The sequence below is a fragment of the Brassica napus genome, chromosome C5 (genome assembly GCF_020379485.1).
Source record: "Brassica napus cultivar Da-Ae chromosome C5, Da-Ae, whole genome shotgun sequence".
NCBI lineage: Eukaryota > Viridiplantae > Streptophyta > Magnoliopsida > Brassicales > Brassicaceae > Brassica > Brassica napus.
Genome location: NC_063448.1, coordinates 26,928,633 through 26,948,691, shown reverse-complemented (window position 1 = coordinate 26,948,691; position 20,059 = coordinate 26,928,633). Strand labels below are relative to the sequence as shown.

Genomic DNA, 20,059 nt, shown 5'->3' with positions numbered 1-20,059 from the left:
GGATCTGGTGGGCAAAGTACTCTCTCATGGTCATGTACTCTCTCTTTAGTTTGGAGTTCTCTGTGTGTTGATACGGAATCCTCTCGTCGTACCCATATTCTCCGTACGGAAAAAGCAACGGATCTGAAGACTCATGTATAGAGGATGTAGATCGCTTATCCTTTGCAGCTTAGATGTCTCGTACTCAAGAACAATATCTTTTCCTGCTGATTCAGCTGTGAAATCACCAACTAAAAGACCACCTATTTCACTTGCAGTAGGCAGGTCATACTGTCTTCCGCGATGCTTCTGGTTAACTAATCTCACGCTGAATTCTACTGCCCCACCAGATAGGACTCGATCTCGAGCATGTCTAAAAGTTTTAGCAAGGTGATTATTTTCATCCAGCATCTTGATCAGGTCAGCAACCAAGCTGTCGTCAATTTCTAAAGCTGAGGTACCTTTTGAGAATGCTTTTTTTCTGTTTGCCACTTCATTGTCGGTGTCAACTATATAGAGCTGGAGATACTGTGGAAATTTACCGTCAGGGGGGAGCAGAGATCCTATCTTGTAGTGGGTTTGACCATGGAGCCTAAATGCATACGGTCCAGAAGAGTTAGTTACAGAGTTATCAATCTGTCCACCCATCGATGTGAAAGCTAACATCCCATTTGCAACTCGGATTATCGACTTGAAGTTTGATTTGTCTAGAAGTTCTTTCAGCGGAGAGGGTGGTTGACGCCTAGGAGGTAGCTTAACACGCCCCTGCTGACAACAGATGCTGAACATTCTGAGGGATTTCTCTGTCTCTTGAACAACAGCCTCCGCAATCCAAACAATGGCCTGACAATTCGGGCATTTCACTAAGTCCCACTTGTTAACAACTGGGCGTCGATACCTAACTGCAGATTTTTTTGTTTTAAAAACATTAGTTTAAATGGGAACAGAAAGTGGGTGGCTCATGAACATTAGAGGTTCAACTCATACCTGGACGGCTTCCACTTGTAGATGCAACATCTGTTAAAAAGAGGTTAAGCTGTTTTAATTATCTGTAAACTTGTATAATGTGTATAGATTTGTGAGATATCTTACTCTTATCCCGAGTGGCTATTCTTTTAGATTTCTGTTTCTTTATTCGCAAGGCTCTACTTGCCCTTGCGGTAACTGAAACGCAAGTTCATTAAGCTAGGATTATTACAAGAACGCGTTTAGCCAATCGATGAGCTAGTCAGTTTATACCTTGTTCAGGGGAATCAACATCAATGTCGTCAACCTGATCAGGAAGGATAGGTGCTTGTCTAGGCTGTATGTCTTGCTGCGGTAAGTTTGCATTCCGTCTGCTTCGCATTGGTAATCGTCGATTCTGTCGAGCAAGCCTCGCATTATTCACTGGGAAAAGTTAAAAACTTGGAAACAGAGTTTCAAATGTTCGTGTCCTACTTAAAAAGCCTTGCAGCAGATTGTTGTTTACCAGTAGATCGGTGAACGTCTGATCTGAAGCTGAGCAGGTTGGCAGGAGCGATGGGAATATATTGAGATTGTAGCCAGGGGCGGCGCTGATCCGATACTGGTGGACGTTAGAGTAAAGGTTAGTCTGTAGTAAAAGCATTGGAAGATATGGAAAATGATGGCATAGCTACGACTAACCATTTTTCTTTTTGCGGCTTCTCTTTGTTGCAGATAATCCATGTCTTCTCCGTGAACTAACTTCACTTGCTTTGCGTGCAAGTTCTTCTTGAGTCTTCACCATTTCTCGAAGTCCAGATGATAGAGAGCCAGAATGATGGTCACAATTACATTTGTAAAGTAAAAACGAAGGGGTCTGCGAGTAACGGCTGCGTGGTTTCAGTTTGAGCGTATGAGTAAAGACTGAATATGGGAGGTGGATAGACATAATGAATATGTTGCAGTTATATTAAAGTTGCTGCATTCAACTTCTGTATGAGAGAAAGAGTCATCGACGCCTGAGAAATCGATCTAAGCATATTGTGCCTGTCTCGACTGCTATCATTACAAATCAGTCTACTTCTTTTGTTTGCTATTGAACGTTGTGTCAATTTATTCATAGTCTGAGCATTTCAAATTTATATCCTAAATGATAGGTGTTCCATATGTTTTAAGTTTTTCCATTTCCAGCGCCAAAAAAAGTTTTTTAACACAAATTTTTTTTTACATATATATATATATATATATATGTATATGCGTATGTACGTGATGCAATGAATAAAATGCAAAAATGAGTTTAAATATTCGTTATTATTAGTGTGTTGGAGGTGCCCATCGGTTAATGATTTTTTTTATTTGAGGATCAATTTCGGTTTAACTTGACTTTAAAAAAGTCTTTCAAATTTGGTTCTAAATCTAATACTTGACTTTAAAAAAGTCTTTCAACGACCAGAAAATATTTTTTTTCAACGATGCTATATGTGAACTCATTACTCCACATTAACTCGTAAGAAGAGGCAAAAGCTTCATCTTAAAGAAAAGCCATGCAAATTGTTATGGTGAAAAAGATTTGCATAGATAAAAATGAAAATGAACAACCACTGAGAAATTGTCTTGCATAAAAAAGCAAAAAAACAAAAGCAAAGTTCAAACTGGAGAAAGTAAACTGATAAAATAGAGACGTGGTTGTCAAGCTATTGGAAAAGGTCTCATTCCACACGTGCCTTCTTACGTGCACTCTCTTCCATAGCAAACTGTTCCTCTTCTGCTGCCTCACGGCTGCCAATTGAACCATTGGCTGCAGATACTCGTGTCACGGTCTGAGAGACTGCCGGTTGAGGGACCTCTTCGGCTTCCTGAAACCAACATAGCAATGTCGCTGATTTAATATTTATAACATCAGAAACTTTTGATAAGGGGAAGGGAAAATCACTCACAGCAAAGCTTGGGGTGGAAGCTATCTCTGGTGCAGCAAACATGCGTGAGATTGTGAAGGTCTGGTGGTTTGCAGTGAAGTTGAAGTCTGTTAGCTTGAGCTGGAAAGTGTATGTGTTACCAACAATGCCAGCGAGAGTTCGAGGAAGCTCAGTGTCAACATGGGCACTAATACCAATCCCCTGCCAAAGTAGTAAAAACATTACAAATGTATTGAGTTCCACAAGCAATCGTAAACGCTGGAATGGGTTTAAAAGGACTTACCACAATCTGCGCAGCTTCGGAAGCTAGCACATTAGTCAGCTTAGCAACTTCTTTATCAAATCCAAGGAAAGACGATGTGCCAGTCGGGTCTGAAACAGAAAATACTACCCGATTCCTATTGGACATAAATGAATTTCAGTATTTGGTTCAATGACACAACAAACTTAAAAGGGGAAAAAATAACTTCAGTTCAGCTACAGCATTGGTTTCATTGCATGAGGGACAGGTGAATGAAGATTCCTCACGGATGAGTTTCTTTGAACAGAGAGAGCAGCCAATGTAGCACCAACCATCGTCAAGTTGAATCCCAGTTACTTTAGCCGTGCAAAGGAATTCGATGATCTGTTAAAGGGAAAAAAAAAACGATTAATTAGACAATTCTAAAAAGGGAGTAACTTCTAATGTATCAGTTTGTACCTGAGGTTCAGCAGAGAGAACAAACTCGTTAAGCTCAGCGACGGTGAGAGGCTCGATCTTTTGCGCAAGAACCACCTTTGATGAAGACCCTGTCTCGTCTGCTCCACCACCTTGTAGTCTGTAAGAAGATAATACTGAAAACGCATCAAAAGTAATAGAATACAGGGAACCAAAATATCTAGTGTAGATTATAAAGCAAAGGTCTCGCCTTTCAAGCCGATCCTTTCCAGCTGAGGTCTCAGAGTCAAAGAAAATCCTTGAAGCGGATGTTCCATTCAAGTATAACTTGCCTGCCAACAGAAATGTGGAGTTATCTAAGAGAACACAAACCACTATGACAAATGAGACTACTTTAAATGGAATGCTCTTTTACCCAAGACTATTTTAGGATTGATTCCGGTGAAGAGGACAATCCGTGGCTCCCGCCCGTAGCCAACTAACTTGGTGTGGAACGCAACAGCTAAGGAATCAAAAAGACTTACACAAACATTTACATCACTGCAAATATTATGAAGAACATTGTTAGACATTGTAGATAGTGTAAACGATAATAACAAACAAATACAATAACACACAGAATACCTCTCCACACGAAGAGTAAGCATCACGCGTTGTGCTCCGGGTAAACGGTCCGTGATGGTGCTCCTAATTGCACGAACCTCCCCAATAACATCTGAGGTATTATAGTACGATCACGTTACCGTGCGAAATGATTAAAAAAGTCTTATATTAAGGAAAGAAATACCTGGGAGCTGTCTGGAGGTGTTTGCTAACTCAAGAATCTGTTCATGTGTTCGGAAGCGGAAATGTTCTGTAGGTATGATTCTAGCAGTGGCAGAAAGCTTCTCAAAATCAGTTCCTTCATTGAAACGGATGGAGACAGGGCCATCACTCAACTTGAATTTTGGGTTGCTGCGTGTAACGTCAAACCCGCTGAGAGTGTAAACCGATCCTTCAGCAAGACGTTCCCTGAACTTACGTTGGTGAACAGCAGAAACACACCCTTGAACCAGGGTATCCTGTTGATATCAAAGGAGAGAAACATCAGTTAATCAAATAAGCTTAACTGTCAAGAGAGCTAATCAGGAAAATATTAAAAGCAAGTGAAAATTTCTTTAAAATTCTGAATTAAAATTATAACGGAAGTGAATTATGTTTCTGGCCTCACGAAACAATTATAATTAAAATTTTGTCTGAATCAATCAAATTTTTTTAAAATGGAACTTAATTAATGTTTCTGGCCTCAAAAAACAATTAAAATTAAAATTAAAATTTTGTCTGAATCAATTAAATTTTTTTCCAAAACAACGCGCTATCATGGAAGTCAGTAAAAAAAAATAAAAAAAAACTTTGGATCTTCAACATATAAAATCGGGGAAGAACACTTACAGCCTCATCGATGAGCAGCATCTCAATACTCATCAGCTCCCCTTCTTTGTTGATATTTCTAGCCTCCCAGAACCTCAGCAAGCGGACCTCAGCAGTATTAGAGCATCGTCCGGCTCTCAAATTCGCAAGCAGTGTGTATGAATTCGCCATCTGAAAATGTTGCTTCTAGGAGATCGTATGTTTGAGCAAATCGTTTCAGTTGCGAGGTGAAGGGAAAGTGAGGGCCGATATTTATAGATGGAGTTCGAGGCGGTTTGAGGGTGAATGAAGAGATAGACCAAAATAATTATGAAGGAAGAGTGGATTATTGAATGGAAAACGCAGATTAAATGTAAGAGTTATGATTCTGGGACGTTTTGGCTTCATGGTTTCAATGGTTTCTCTTGCAGGGTGGACGCACGGGAGAAGAAGAATGACGCAGGGGCAAATAACCCTAAAAAAAGTTATGGGCCTATTTTAGTATACTTAAGCCCAAACATTATTTCTCTGGTGCCCATATATTCGGCCTCTCCTGGACGCGCGAGCAACGAAGGAGAGTACAGACCACACGACGCGCGCGAGAAGGAAGAGGGAGCGTGGGCTACACCGATCTACTCCCGAGCTGACACGTGTCGAAAAAAGCCCCAACCTGTTTTGGTGTCGTGGAGGGCTGTGTGCATCACACAAGTCAACTTTATATAGATAGATTTGTGATTAATGAAAAACCCAAAGATTAATGAACAAAAAGTTATTTTATAACACTTTCTACTTTCGTATTATTTTGTTTAGAAGTAAAATTGTTACAAAATTTTCATTATTTTGTCAAATCACACTTTTTCGCACATTTCTAATTTAGTGTTTAACATAACACTCACAATTGGTTAACCAAACAAATACATCCTTAAATTTTTTTCAATCATCACACTATCGTATCAAACACTTATTCATTTAAAAGTATTATATTTTTAAAGCATTACTTTCATTTTTAAAAGTTTATTTAATACATACATAATTTAATTTTATATTATTAACTAATTATATATCAGAAAATAATATCTAACATTTTAAATAACATGATGTCATTATTTTAGACATATATACTTAATATTAATGTGAATAATTTTATTACATCAAAATAGCATGATTCTATTTGTATAAAATTTCTTTGAAATTTGTTATCATACATTGTAAAAGTTTATTTTACCGCAAAATTACATATCAGTATCTCGTAAATATTTTTAAAAAAATAAATTTACTTTATATTTACTTTATATTTCCCATCTTCGACCAAATCAATTTTAGAACATATCATATATATTGATCTTTCTTACTAAATTTGTCTTCATGTTATAAAAACAAATGAAACTAATTAATTAACAGTTATAGTAGTGCATAAAACCCATGTATTTCAGCAAGCAAATAAAAAAAATTAAGTATGTAAAAGTATAAAATAACCAAGAATACAACCAAGAATACAACAAATAAGTTTTATTATTCTTCACTCATGTTTCATATATGTACCATTTCTTTTTTCCTATTACAAAATAAGCATGTCAATTTTATTATAATCAAATCTTAACTATAGTCTTGTATTAATATATTGTTTCTGGTTTTTAAATTTATATTATAATAAAAATATTCATTGATTAATATTATTTTAACTATTTACCATCTAATTTTTTTATAATCAAAACTATAATAATTATATTAATAGAGTATATTAGCTTTAGTCTTGTATTAATATAATGTTCCAATTTTTCAAAGGGGATTTATCAAATATGACTCAAAACTTGACTTTGATTGCAAAAGTATGTCCAAACTTGAATCAAATGCAAAACTAACATAAAAGCCTTGTGAAATTACAGCCAGCCCCTTGTGACCAAACAAAAAACATAAGTCATTTTTACGAATATAGACCCATTTTTACAAGTAAGTCGTCTTGTGTAGTTGATCTTAAAAATAATTTTTAAATTTAAAAAAAAATATTTTGACAAATGAAAAATTAAAATCATGTAATTATAAACAGTTTTAAGTAATGTAAATTAAGATATAATAAAATTCAATAGTTTTCATCATAGATGAGTAAAAGTAGTTAATCATCATATTCTTTCGTTTTATGGTTTGACAACATATGTTGTAGTATTGTATGTATTTTTGGGGTTAGATTTTGGAAAGCTTAAATGTTTCTTGAAAAATTAAATTTTTACCTATAAGTGTTTTTTTTTTTGTTGAATTTTTAAATTGATTAACAACAAAAAGAAAAATTACAGGCAACTTTAGTTTTTTCTTTCAAAGGAAACACAATTCATCATATGAAACATGAAACATAATATGGATAAAGAAAGCTTTTAAAAATTGCGATCAAGATGTCCTTTCGAACCATCTCTGCATTGTTTCGGCATAGAAGGTAGGATTTCTTTGCCTGAGGGAAGATAACCTGTTTCTAATTGTTTTGTCGATGTAGTGAACCAACTGCCCAGTGCTTGTAGGATTGTTGTTGTGTCTCCTGCTGTTCCGCTCACGCCATATGCTATGAATGCTTGCCTGGAGGGCAAGCTTCAACAAGCATCTGTCCGTCTCTTTCCTTCGATTAGAGGTGATGGAGGTGATAGTTGTTGTCCAGTCAGGATTTGCATTTGGTCCCAGTATGAACTCCACCAGGTCGAGCCAAATCGTAAAGGAAAAAGGGCATGCGAAGAATAGGTGGTCGCGAGTTTCGTCAGGTTCTCCACATAGGAGGCAAGGTTGAACAATACCCCAAGCTCTTGTTCTCGTTCCTGTCGCCAACCTATCCTTAAAAGCCAACCAAGTGATGAAAGAAAAACGTGGGATGCTTTGTCGAAACCAAACAACTTTACACCATTGTAATTTGGGGTATGAACCCCGTAATTGCTCCCATGTTTCGGTGCTCGAAAATTTCTCTTTGTATTCCCCATCTCCGTGACGCCATAGAGTCCTATCCTCATCCGCATCCTCCGCTGGAGCTGGAACAGAGTTGATGCAGGCTATCATCGCCCGTAGGTGACAGCCTCGACACCGACGTATGTTCCATTGTCCCCCAGAGGCAGCGTCTGAGACGGTTGCATAGCGGGAGATGCCTAACACTTGTGTTCCTAAAGCACCTGCAATGTCAATAAGTCTACCCACCGGTAACCAGTTTTCATACCAGAATAGGGTACCCTTACCATTTCCTATCTCCGATTTCATGAAAGGTGCCGCTTGGTCCCTGAGCTTCAGGAGTTTTCGCCAAATCCAAGATCCTGCGTGGTTGCCTTTGGTATCCCAGAAACTATGAGTGTTTAGCAAGTAAGTCTTCGTCCAAGCCACCCACATAGAACCAGAGTTTGTGAGTAACCTCCAAATCAAACTTAGAGCGAAGACCCTTGAAGTATCCGTTAGTCGTCTAATACCCAAACCGCCCTCATCTTTTGGTCGGCAAATATCCTCCCACACAACCTTTGCCTTTGTGTGTGTATTCGGTGATCCAGACCATAGAAAAGCCGCACACATCCCCTCGATTGTATTGAGACAGGTCTTTGGTAGTCGAAAAACCGAGCACCAGAAATTTGTAATGCTCCCAATGACCGTTTTTACAAGTTGTAACCGTCCCGCATATGAGAGGCATCTACTTGACCAAGAAACCATTCGAGTACGAATCTGATCAATGAGTGGCTCGTAGTCTGCTTTGGTCATTGTTTTCGTTGTGAGTGGCAGTCCTAGATATCGCACCGGTAGGGAATCAGTAGGAATACCTAGTCTATGAGCCTCGTCCTTGAACTCCTGTCTAATCCGGTCAGCCATGAAGATAGAGGATTTTGCCGGGTTTATAACCAGACCGGAGAGACCTTCAAACTCAGTTAGAATTTCGAATATCCCCTTAAGGGACTCCACTGCACCATCTGTGAAAATCATAAGATCATCCGCAAAACTCAGGTGAGTAAGATTTACCTTCCTGCATTGAGGATGGAACCCAAATCGCTGAGAGAGAGCTCCCTTGTTTAACATTCGTGACAATACATTTACGGCAATGACGAACAGATACGGAGACAGAGCGCATCCTTGTCGCAAGCCACGCTCACTTCCAAAAAAACCCTCCAGTTCACCATTAACAGAAACAGAGAATGTGGCACTGGATAGACATGTGTGGATCCAGTGAATGAACATTTCCGGGATACCCAATGCTCGAAGTGTACTCGTGATGAAGACCCAGTTTACAGAGTCGAAAGCCTTTGAAATATCCAGCTTGAGGACGCTTCGTGGCTGTATTGATTCCTTGTGATAGTTCTTGACGAGTTCCGTAGCAAGCAAGACATTTTCGAGCAGGAGACGACCTTTGACAAAAGCGCACTGATTCGGTTCTATCAGCTCCGGTAGTAGCACCTTTAATCTGTTTGCAAGAATTTTGGAGATCACTTTATATAAAATGTTGCAGCAACTTATTGGTCTGTAGTCTTTTATCTCCCTTGCATCCCCATGTTTAGGTATAAGCGTTAGTATGGTTGCATTGACCCCTCGAGGAAGAAAACCAAACATGAAGAAGGACTGTACTGCAATGATGAAGTCTTTCTTTATGATATCCCATGAAGCTCTGTAAAAATCAGCTGGAAAACCGTCTGGCCCCGGAGCCTTGCTAGAAGGCATGGAGAACAATACATTGCGAATCTCAGCTTCAGAAATAGGATGAGTAAGTAGCTGTGCTGTGTGATCCGGGCATCTGAAATCCAAAAGGTCAGTTAGTTGGGCTGAGTTTGTCAACGCTACCGTTTGGGGGGATTGGTTGAGGAAATTTTCGAAGTGTGATGCCGCAATTCCCTTGATCTTGTGGAGGTCAGTGATTACCTCGCCAGAAGGTAAGGTGAGCTGTCGTATCATGTTGTAGGATGTTCTACCCTGGACAATTTTGAAGAAGAATAAGGAATTCTGATCGTCCTGTTGCAGCCACGTGATTCTTGATTTCTGACGCAGAAAACTTTCCTCTATCGATGCCCAATGGTTCCAGTCGTTCATGGCATCTGCAGCCTCCGTAAATGATGCTTTCGTAGGGTCCTGCAATGCCGACCTTTGTTTCTCGCAAAGTTTCTCAAAAGCATTTTGAGTTCTTTTTGGTATGTTACCGAATCTGTTTTGATTGAGTCTCCGCAGTAAGGGTTTGAGAAGTTTCAGCTTTTTGTGGAATCTGAATAGCGCCGACGTGGAGTGGAAGATCTGTTCGGTGGAGTTCCAAGACGCAGCAACTGTATCCAAAAAATCCGGATGATCGGCCAGAAAGTTGAAAAACTTGAAAGGTCGCTTCTTCCCCATCGCGGTAGTGTTTAGCCTAACCCAGTAACGTGTATGATCTGAGACGCCCGAAGGCTCCACACTTCCATAAGATTGCGGAAATTGGTGCAACCAGTGGTCATTGACAAGAACTCGATCCAGTTTCTTTGCGATCGGATTCTCTTTTTTCTTATTGGTCCATGTGAATGTAGGACCAATTGAAGTGAGGTCGGTGAGGTTGCAGTGTGCAACCGCAGACTGGAAAGCTTGCATCCCCCGGAGGCCTGCGTTTGAAAGGGATCCCCTTGAGTGCTCTGAGGAAGCTAGCGTTTCGTTGAAGTCACCCATCACAATCCATGGGACTGCAGGTAGTACATACCGTGCCTTTATGTAAGCCAATTCACTCCAGAGGTGCTGTCTGGCGGCAGCAAAGTTGGAGGCATAAACACATGAGCACAAAAATTTCTCCCCACTTTCCGAGGTTACCCACACGGTGATGCATTGGTCACTCTTAAACAGAAGGTTAACGGAGACGTTTCCTGCCCAACAGACCCATATTTTTCCAAGATAGTGGTGTTCATAGTTTGTAATGAAATTCCAGTGAGGAAGAGCAGAGTTTAGGATAGATACACTGTTTTCTTCTCATACCCGAGTTTCAACAAGGCATCCGAAGGAAGGTTTCGTAGATTTAATCCAAGAACATAGAGCCGTTTGTTTGCGCATTTTGTTGAAGCCCCTTGTGTTCCACGCAAATAACGATATCATATCATTAGTGTCTCCGCGAGGAGACATAATTGTTTTGCTTGTTCTTTGAACCTTTGGATTGATCTTTTTTGTTCCCCGCTGTTGTGTTTTGGTTTTTTTTCTGGGTCTTCTTGTTCTTACCAGACTTTTCCTTCTCCAATTGTTTCCTCTTCTCAAGTGTTTCCCTTATTTCGACTGAGCTTTCCTCCTCGGAGCTTGCACTTTCGTCTTCATCTTCCATTTCACCCTCCTCAAGCTCCTTGCGTAGCAAATGGAAACGGGACGGTGAGGTTTTGCTTTGATCTTCGGGCACCTTACTTGTTTCCGGCTTTTCAAGTTTCCGACTCCCAGAAGGCGAGCTCAGTGGGACCATAAGCCATGGTTCTTCGTTCTCAGAAACACCATTATTACCCGCTTCCTTATCCGATACGCTAATGTTACCGTCTTCTTCGGTATGCTCCTTGTCTATTGTAGTTTCCGTCTTTTCCACGTTCTCCACCTCCTGCACAGGTTTGTCAGTGTCAATACTTTTTGAGACCTCTGTTTCCCTGGCCGAGTTGGTCAGAGGAGCCTCCGTATCAGAACCCACGGGATCCTTTTCTTTTTCTTTAGCACCTTCTGTTTTATCTTTGATGTGCTTATTCTTGGAGCATGTTTTATCAGTGTGACCCCATAACTGACATCCAAGGCATCGTGGGGGTAACCACGGGTAGCTGACAGTGATTGTCTCTCCAGATCCTCTGACATTTATAGTCGAAGGTATAGGTTCCTCTAGGTTCATAACCACGAGTAAACGCGCAACGTCAAGACGGACGCATCGTTCCGTATTACGGTGAAGCTTGACGGTACGGCCGATTGTGTCCCCAAAGAAGGCAAGACCAGTGTCGGAGAACAGGTGGTCCGGGACCCCTTGGAGATCCACCCATAGCGGAATAGCCGTAAGATCAGGTGGCGCAGAGGCAGTTTTAGGACACCATCCTCGTACCACAATAGGTATATCCGCGATATGCCAAAAAGTTCTCTTCAAGACTCTCTCCTTCAGGTGCTGGTTATCAATGCGGAAGAGAACCGTACGTGGACTGATGAAGTGAGCATCTATCTTTGCTGATCTATCCGGGAATGACCAGATGCGGTTTACTATGGCGTGGACTTTTCCGATGTGTGGAGCATCCCCCATGAAGTGTCCAATAACAAATGCAGACCACAAAGGTTTGGATTCAGTGAGAAGTTCTTCTGGCAGGTCAACAGATGCTACACCTCCTTGTATATCCACCACCGGTGAGAAACGCATAACGTTTATTAGTTTTCCTTCTAGATCACGTGAACTTTGAGTAGCAGCTTGGGAGTAGGATTTCACCGGGGACTGTAGAACGGGGTCAACAGGCGGTGGTGAGGAACCCATCACTCCGAGCTCTGAGTGGTGAGCGCACGAGCTTTGGATCGATGGTCTGTGGTGGAGCTTGGGTCGTCGTCTTCTTCACCGGGGTAGCGAAGTCAACAGGGCGATCTCATCACGAACAGAACACGATCTTGTCTTCCTTGTCGCCTCGTCTCGAACGCGTTGAATGGTACCGACGGAGAGTGTCGCGCCGGAGCTGTTGAAAAAAGTCGACGTGAATTATTGCTGTGGAACTGTTCACTCAATCGCCCTTAAAGTCGCCGTGAGCTGTTCAGCTTTTCTTCAAAAATACTCTCTTTATTATCATTCTATAAGTGTTTATTTTTGTGTAAAGTAAACACTTTTGAAGTTTAATTTGATTTTATGAAGTGTTTAGTTAGTTAATTAAGTTTAGGGGTTACGTTTAGGGTCTACACGACTAACTTGTAAGTCGTCTGGTGAATAATTTAAACCAAATGACTTACATGTCAGTCGTCCAAATTGTCCCGCCTAAAATTTTTTAAAAAAATTATTTTCCCGCTTAAATAATTAAACCAGACGATTTACTTGTAAGTCTTCTAAGAAGTCTTATATTTTAGTTTCCCGCTAAAAATATTAAAGTCTTCTGGGTGACTTACAAGTGAGTCGTCTAGGAAGTCGTCTGAATCAAAAATATTTAACCTAATTGGATTTTTTGTCTTCCTATATAAAGAAAAAATTACACATTCTCTCTATTTCTCTCAAATGGCTGCAACAAAAATGTAATGTTCATCATTCTAAAACTCTTCAACTTCTCTCTAATCTCTTTGAACTTATAAACACTAAGCTTTACATCAATTTATTGTTTTTGTCTCATGTCTTTCTCAGTAATTTATCTTGTTTTTGCAGGTTTTCATCACATGGTTCTCATCTTCTACTCATTTAAAGGTAGATCTATCAATTTTAGATATGTATTTTTGTGTGTTCTATAAAAGTAGATTTATCTAATCTTCCACTCATTTTCTCTGTTTTTAAGTCATTTGAACGTTTTTGGATATGCAGGTTTTTCAGATCTGGATTTGGATATGCAGGTTTTTCAGATCTGGAAGACGCCTGGGACGACTTACCTGTTACTCATCTAAAATATAATGCGCTAGACGACTTCCAGGAAGTCATCCAGATGACTTCCAGGAAGTCGTCTGAACTTCCTGGAATTCGTCTGACGGAGTCTTCTCCTATGTCTCTTCCTTTCATAACAGATCTGAGCGTTTTGGTAAGTTTTTAGGTCTGATTTTTCTTCATTTGGTAACTTTCTGTCGTATAAAGTTCTTACTTTTTTCCCAAACTAAAACTCTCCAAACCCACTCTAATCTCTTTGACTTGAAAACACCAAACTTTACATGAATTTTTCAGTTTTGTCTCATGTCTTTCTCACTAATCTATCTTTTTATTGCAGTTTTTTAATCAGATGGTTCTCATCTTCCACTCATTTAAAGGTAGATCTATTAATTTTAGATATGTATTTTTGTGTGTTCTATAAAGGTAGATTTATCGAATCTTCCATTCATTTTCTCTGTTTTTAAGCCATTTGAACGTTTTTTGATATGCATGTTTTTCAGATCTGGAAGACTTCTAGGACGACTTACCTATTAGTCGTCTAAAATATAATGCGCTAGACGACTTCCAGGAAGTCTTAAAGACGACTTCCAGGAAGTCTTCTGACGAAGTCTTCTTCCATTTCAAGTGGAGTCCAAGTTTGTCTTTGTAGAGGAATGATTTATAATAGTTTTGTTTGTGGTCTGTTTTTTATTTGCATGTCTATTCTTTTAGTTGTGAATTTTTTTGTAAAATCAGTAATAATGTTTCCCAAGAATATGTACTAACCATGTGTTTACACATTTACAAATCAATGAAATAATATACTTCAATAGCATTTTTCTTATCTTTGGATGTCACATATGCAATAATAAACTTCAATGGCCTTCTTTTCATCTTAATAAATAATAATGTTGGTAGCCTCATATTGATACAGCATTTTAAGAAGCATTTTAACCCTTCTTCGAACTCATAACAATAATTATCATTGGTGTCTATAACAATAATACTTAAGAAATAAAAACAAACAATAGTAACTAGTTAAAGCATATCACATTTTTTACAAGCTTGTGTTGAAAAACTTAGTCAAATTTTGTAAAACTAAGGGAGAAAACATATTTTGAAAATATGAGTTTTACATATCTTGAAGTTGCTTATCACTCTTCAATATACAAGTTATTCAAAAACTAGCGTAGAAGACTTAAAAAACTAGCGTAGAAGACTTCCACTGAAGTCGTCTCGGATCAGTTAGAAACTTTAATTAACGTGAATGTTGGTAACCTCATTAATATCACCAATTAAGTTATAAATTTCATTCAGTAGCCCTAATATTGACTAATATACATGAATTAACAAAAAAATATTAAAAATTCTTTATAGGTTTAGAGAAAATGAAAGTTTATTAAACATTGACGCAGAAGACTTCCACGGAGGTCATCTGGACGAGTTCTAGGATGTCGTCTATTTAGGTTAGTTTTGCAATTGATTTTTAACCTAGATGACTAACAGGTTAGTCGTCCACCTTTGTTTGATAAAAAAAATCGAGACGAATTACATGTAAGTCGTCTAGGAAAAACGGGTTAGTTTTGCATTTGACCGGAAAGTGTCAGAAATTTGACTTTTCCTGGACAACTTACAAGTTAGTCGTCCAGTAGAAAATTAAAAAATTAATATTTTGTTTTTTCTAGACGACTAACTTGTAAGTCATCTCAGGTTAGTTTTGCAATTGAATTATTAAACAAAAAAATTGTTTTTTCTAGACGACTTACACGTTAGTCGTATCAAGTTTTTTCCTAGACGACTAACCTGTAAGTCGTCTAAGATAAGCAAGGTTTGACTAGAATCTCGGAATAAAATCCTGGACGACTTATATGTAAGTCGTCGGACGGACGACTTCCGTGTAAGTCGTCTAGAAAAAAAAATCATTTTTGTTTAATATTTCAATTGCAAAGCTAACCTGAGACGACTTACATGTAAGTTGTCTAGAAATTTCTACTAGACGTCTAACTTGTAAGTCGTCCAGAAAAAGTCAAATTTCTGACACATTCCGGTCAAATGCAAAACTAACCCATTTTCCCTAAGTCGTCTCGATTTTTTTTTTATCAAACAAAGGTGGACGACTAACCTGTAAGTCGTCTAGAAAAAAATAAATTAAAAGTCAATTGCAAAACTAACATCTGCATTGTCCAGACGACTTCCAGGTAAGTCGTCTACAGCCAGAAGACTTACCTGTAAGTCATCTGGACAAACAGATCTGGAAAAAATCTCAATTTCATAGTTTCAACCAGTGAGATAACTTGTGGAATAACTTATTTTTTAAAAATTATTAGTAAGAATTTTTGATAATTGTATTAAATTTGTGAGGTTGTAAAAGTATACACTTGTGCCATATACAAAAGTATACACTTGTGCATCGGACAAAATGATTTCCAATGATTCTCATGAAAGTTTTGTGTATTGCCTCCAGGTATGGAGCACCTTCACTTGTACACGATATTCTGTCATGGATGGTTTGATGTCAGCCAAAGCTAGACATGTCAATTAGGGTCGAAGCCCGCAGCCCGAGCCCGCCTAGCCCTAAAAATTACCGGGCTTGGCTTAGTTTTATAATCCCAAAAAAAATCGGGCTTTTCGGGCTAAGCCCATTTCGGCTTTGGGTATTTTGGGCCTAAGCCCATTTGGGCTAGGACCAGCCCGAAAACCCGAAATTTTATAATTTAGCTTAAATATTATCATTCTTAAATCAAAATCATTATTAGTATTGACATATTATTTTAATATTTTTATTCCAAAACTCTAATAAAACACATATAAAAGTTGTAAATGCACTTTATTGTTTGATCATTACAAGTGTCACATTTTAAATTTTACAAATGTACATTCTTCTTTTATGTACAACATGTTTTTTGTTTCCAAGTACAAATTATGAAACGTTTGACCATCTTTATCATAAATTTTGTTTTTAATATATTTAGTTTTAATTTATTTTTGATTATTTAAATCTTATTAAATTTGGTTTGTTTATAATATGTTTTTAAAGCATACGAAAAACTAAACTATTTTTGATAAAGAAAAAAAGTTTAAACTTACTTTATATTTTAAAACTAAAAAATGATACTGTTTTTTTAATGAAAATTTACATTACTAAAACGATAGAAGTGACAATGACAAATTATTTTTCGAAAAGCCCAAAAAAAACCCGAAAAGCCCTATAGCCCTACAAGGACCGGGCTGGACATTGAATTCTAGGCCTAAAATATTTCCGGGCCACGCTGAGCCAGGCTCAAATATCAACGGGCTTAGCGAGTTTTGGCCGGGCCGGGCCGGACCAGCCCGAATTGACACCCCTAGCCAAAGCAGTGAGTTCCATGATTAAAGGTATTTCTGTAGCGATAAAGTCCATGACTTTTGATTTTAGGAAGTGTGATAAGAGTATAGGCTGTAGGAAGGATATATAATAACCACAGCCTGGTGATGGAAACGCTATTTAGTTAAGATAAAATCAAAAATATTTTGGCAACAATATAGGAGTTATGCATATATTTCGGGATAATGGGTTAGATTTGTTAAAATAGAAATGGATTTGAGAATAATATTTTTGATTCCTCGAATGTTTTAGTTTTTTAATTAAATACTCAGAAATTAAAGTATCTATTTGTTGCATATCTATAGGCCTTTATAATGGTTACGTAAAATATACAAAATTCGAAATTGAGATTAGTAGGATAGATTTGGTTAGCTGAAAAATAGGAGTTTCCTTGCGAATATTAACCGTAATAAACCTATCTATACACAAATTTGAATTTTTTTATACGGCATCTTCCTAAAATTCCGTTTTACATTCATAATACCTCTCCTTAAAAGTAGGACTTTAGTGGTTATGGAACAGTTTTGTTTCTTTGATGTCGTTTAATTAAAAGTCATATAAAAAGTTACATATTGATGCTGTATTATTTTAAACTAGGAGTCCAGCTCGCGTAGACCCGGGCACAATGATTTTGAGAATATTAAACATTTAAGATGCATCATAATAATGTCCCAAACTGTAATCTTATTAAGCTGGATTTTTCTTGGGTAAACAGAAAAGTAAGAAGTACATCAAGTTGAACAATGGAGATCGTGTAACAGCCAGTGGCAAGGTTAGTACTCTAATTAAAAAATAAGAAACTTTGTCTTTTGGTTAAAGAACGTTTGATGGTCCTAACTTGAGGCTCTCTTATAACTAAATACAGATAAAGACAGAGAGTGGAGCCAAGGTGGGAGCAAATAAAGTAGGTGCAATATACAAGAAGTGGAAAGATAACACGCACAAGAAAGCGTTCAGCCGAGAGGATGGTGATGGAGACGATACACCAAGCATGTCAGGTAGAGGTGGGCGTAGCGGGAAGAGATGGTCAGCATCAGTATTAAATAAATATCATAAGTAACTGTTAATATGTATATATTAAAGATAATAAAAAAACTTACTTGGCAACCACATTGAAACACCTATGTAGTGTAAATGTTTTGGATAACTTCTTTGTATACTACATTCATTGTGCTTTTTTGGGGATTTCCTTTCTCATCAGTTATCAAGATCTTCAATCCTATCCTCAACGTTACTCTGGATACAGCAACATACAATTGCCCATGGGAAAATACAGGCCTCGGCAAATATAATCCAACTTTTTGTAACGTCTGACCTTGACTTTTATTAATAGTCATTGCAAAAGCAAGAGCAACAGGAAATTGTCTTCGTCTCATCCTAAACGGAAATCTGGCTTCTGGTGGAGAAGCGAACATTCTTGGGAGCAAAACTTTTTGGCCAACTTTGTCACCGGTTATAAACTTGGCTTGAATGATGTGATTTGCTAATTGTGTTACAAGTAACCTTGTACCATTGCATAGTCCACCTTTAGGGTCAATATTCCTAAGAAGCATAATAGGTGCACCGATTTTCAACTTTAGATCATGATTTGGTAATCCAGAGATCTTAATGCTGTTTAGATATTCTTGAGTGTACACCATATCATCTATTTTACTTGTATTAGAAGTATCTAAACTATCTGAACTGAGATATGAACGCTCCTCACCTATTCAAATATTCAAGATAAAATAATCAACATTAATGATTTGAGATGAAACAAAATACTTCTTTAAAACACACAAAATAAACATCAGACAAAAGATTTACCTTTTATTTGAGATAACATATATTCATCGATCTTGTCAACATCTTCGTTCCGTGGACTCAATATAGCCCTTTCTTGATAAAATTTGGGGTTACGCTCTCTTGTGTAAGAATTTCCATATACCTCTTTCACAATCTCTCGTATGGGATCTTCGCATTCTGATACTAGTAGATCTTCAGGAATATCAATCTCTATCTCACCATTATTAGGCTCATTAATCTTCCCATCTCCTATATCCACTATCCAATTTGAAAACATTGCAAGTTCATTATTATCTCCGCCCTAGAAGGCGCATATTCTTTGTGAGTTCCCTAACTTTGCAACTTGACCACAGATATGATAAGTTCAAAGCTGACAACACAGTTTCCACTCTATTGCCTCCAACTATGACTGGTAAGATCTGCCGAAAATCTCCACCAAAGACGATTACCTTACCACCAAAAACCTTGTCACATTTGAGTATATCTCTCATAGTTCTATCTAAAGTTTGAAAGCAGTGTTTACTCATCGTTGGAGCTTCGTCCCATATAATGAGTTCAGCCTCTTTAATCAAATCTGCTTGATGTGAACTAGCACTTATCGAGCATGTTGAAAACTCATTGACGGCAATAGGAATCCCAAACCTAGAGTGAGCTGTTCTTCCCCCTTGCAACAGAAGAGCAGCTATACCACTTGATGCAACATTTAAGACTATTTTCCCTCTTGACCGAAGAGCAGAGCCTAAAACCCTCCATAAAAATGTTTTTCCTGTCCCACCATTACCGTAAACGAAAAACATACCTCCATGTTTATGATTTACTGCATGTAGTATTTCATCATAAATAAGCTTTTGCTCATCTGTTATCGTTGCTAGTAACTTTTCATGTTCGCCTTTTAACTCTTCCCGATTGTAGCACTTCTCATCCATAATGAGATGGTTAATATTTTTATCCATAACCAAGTCTTCAGCAAGAAGCATCCCATTCAAATTAGCCAACGAATTTCCGTTCCTCCGCAAATATTTCTCTATTTTTGCTAATCCCAAGCTTTTTAAGTCTTCGTATGTCATATTAAAGACAAAAAGGGGTTAAATACCACAAACGTAATCTAAAGTATAATAAACAAAGAAGAACATAACTTAGTTTGATTATTATTTTCCTTTCTTAATTTGTATAATATATCTTCTGTCAAGATTCTCCATGTTGTGTTACAAACTTTAACAGGCATAGCCATACTATTAGAAAATAACATTATAGCAAATAGCTTTCTTAAAAAGTTCCCTGTTCCCCAGAAACTGGCTTTGTTAATTGCTTCGATATACTCTTTATCATCATCCAATAATACCAATGCATAACATGCATCCTTATATGTCTTATAAATAATACCTTTGACTGTACGTATCTCTTCATAACTCCTTGGGCCTTTAACTATGTTGAGCAAAACTCTTAGATAGTATGAATTAACATATTTACGTGGAACATATGTAATCCTTCCTATTGCAAAACCTTTGTCACGTGGCTTCCACTCTCTCGTCTTTTGTACCCAA

The 20,059-nt window shown here is 37.9% G+C and overlaps 3 protein-coding genes and 1 pseudogene across 4 annotated transcripts; all 4 read right to left on the bottom strand.

Moving 5' to 3' along the window:
- Window positions 1-2,481: 2,481 nt before the first annotated feature.
- On the bottom strand, window positions 2,482-5,369 carry LOC106435701 (replication protein A 70 kDa DNA-binding subunit B-like). 2 transcript variants are annotated; one of them, XM_013876610.3, is made up of 10 exons: window positions 4,930-5,369; window positions 4,286-4,559; window positions 4,123-4,213; window positions 3,914-4,038; window positions 3,749-3,830; window positions 3,541-3,658; window positions 3,308-3,465; window positions 3,124-3,238; window positions 2,862-3,041; window positions 2,482-2,780 (listed from the first exon to the last, which is right to left on the bottom strand). In XM_013876610.3, exons 1-10 carry the CDS (start codon window positions 5,077-5,079, stop codon window positions 2,634-2,636), a joined length of 1,440 nt encoding a protein of 479 aa, XP_013732064.2. In that variant the 5' UTR covers window positions 5,080-5,369; the 3' UTR covers window positions 2,482-2,633. The 2 variants fall into 2 exon arrangements, with proteins under 2 accessions (XP_013732064.2, XP_013732063.2); XM_013876609.3 differs by having other exon boundaries at window positions 3,541-3,830; window positions 4,930-5,368.
- A 1,900-nt stretch (window positions 5,370-7,269) lies between these two features.
- On the bottom strand, window positions 7,270-12,313 carry LOC106435696. Its single transcript, XM_013876601.1, has 2 exons — window positions 11,053-12,313; window positions 7,270-10,706 (listed from the first exon to the last, which is right to left on the bottom strand). The coding sequence occupies exons 1-2, from the start codon at window positions 12,311-12,313 to the stop codon at window positions 7,270-7,272; spliced, it is 4,698 nt and encodes a 1,565-aa protein (XP_013732055.1).
- A 5,538-nt stretch (window positions 12,314-17,851) lies between these two features.
- On the bottom strand, window positions 17,852-18,520 carry LOC111203148 (annotated as a pseudogene).
- Window positions 18,521-18,805: 285 nt separating this feature from the next.
- LOC106435695 (ATP-dependent DNA helicase PIF2-like) lies at window positions 18,806-19,582 on the bottom strand. Its single transcript, XM_013876599.2, has one exon. It carries the CDS (start codon window positions 19,580-19,582, stop codon window positions 18,806-18,808), a length of 777 nt encoding a protein of 258 aa, XP_013732053.2.
- Window positions 19,583-20,059: the final 477 nt, after the last annotated feature.

Bases quoted from the DNA above. Each gene is read 5' to 3' on its own strand.
- LOC106435701 (XM_013876609.3), bottom strand. From the start codon at position 5,079: ATGGCGAATTCATACACACTGCTTGCGAATTTGAGAGCCGGACGATGC. The intron at 4,214-4,285 runs GTATTTCTTTCC...ATAATACCTCAG, and splicing joins CACCTCCAGACAGCTCCCAG to ATGTTATTGGGGAGGTTCGT. The intron at 2,781-2,861 runs GTGAGTGATTTT...TGTTGGTTTCAG, and splicing joins CTTCCACCCCAAGCTTTGCT to GAAGCCGAAGAGGTCCCTCA.
- LOC106435696 (XM_013876601.1), bottom strand. From the start codon at position 12,313: ATGGGTTCCTCACCACCGCCTGTTGACCCCGTTCTACAGTCCCCGGTG. The intron at 10,707-11,052 runs GTAAGAACAAGA...TCTGTTGGGCAG, and splicing joins ATTGGAGAAGGAAAAGTCTG to GAAACGTCTCCGTTAACCTT.
- LOC106435695 (XM_013876599.2), bottom strand. From the start codon at position 19,582: ATGACATACGAAGACTTAAAAAGCTTGGGATTAGCAAAAATAGAGAAA.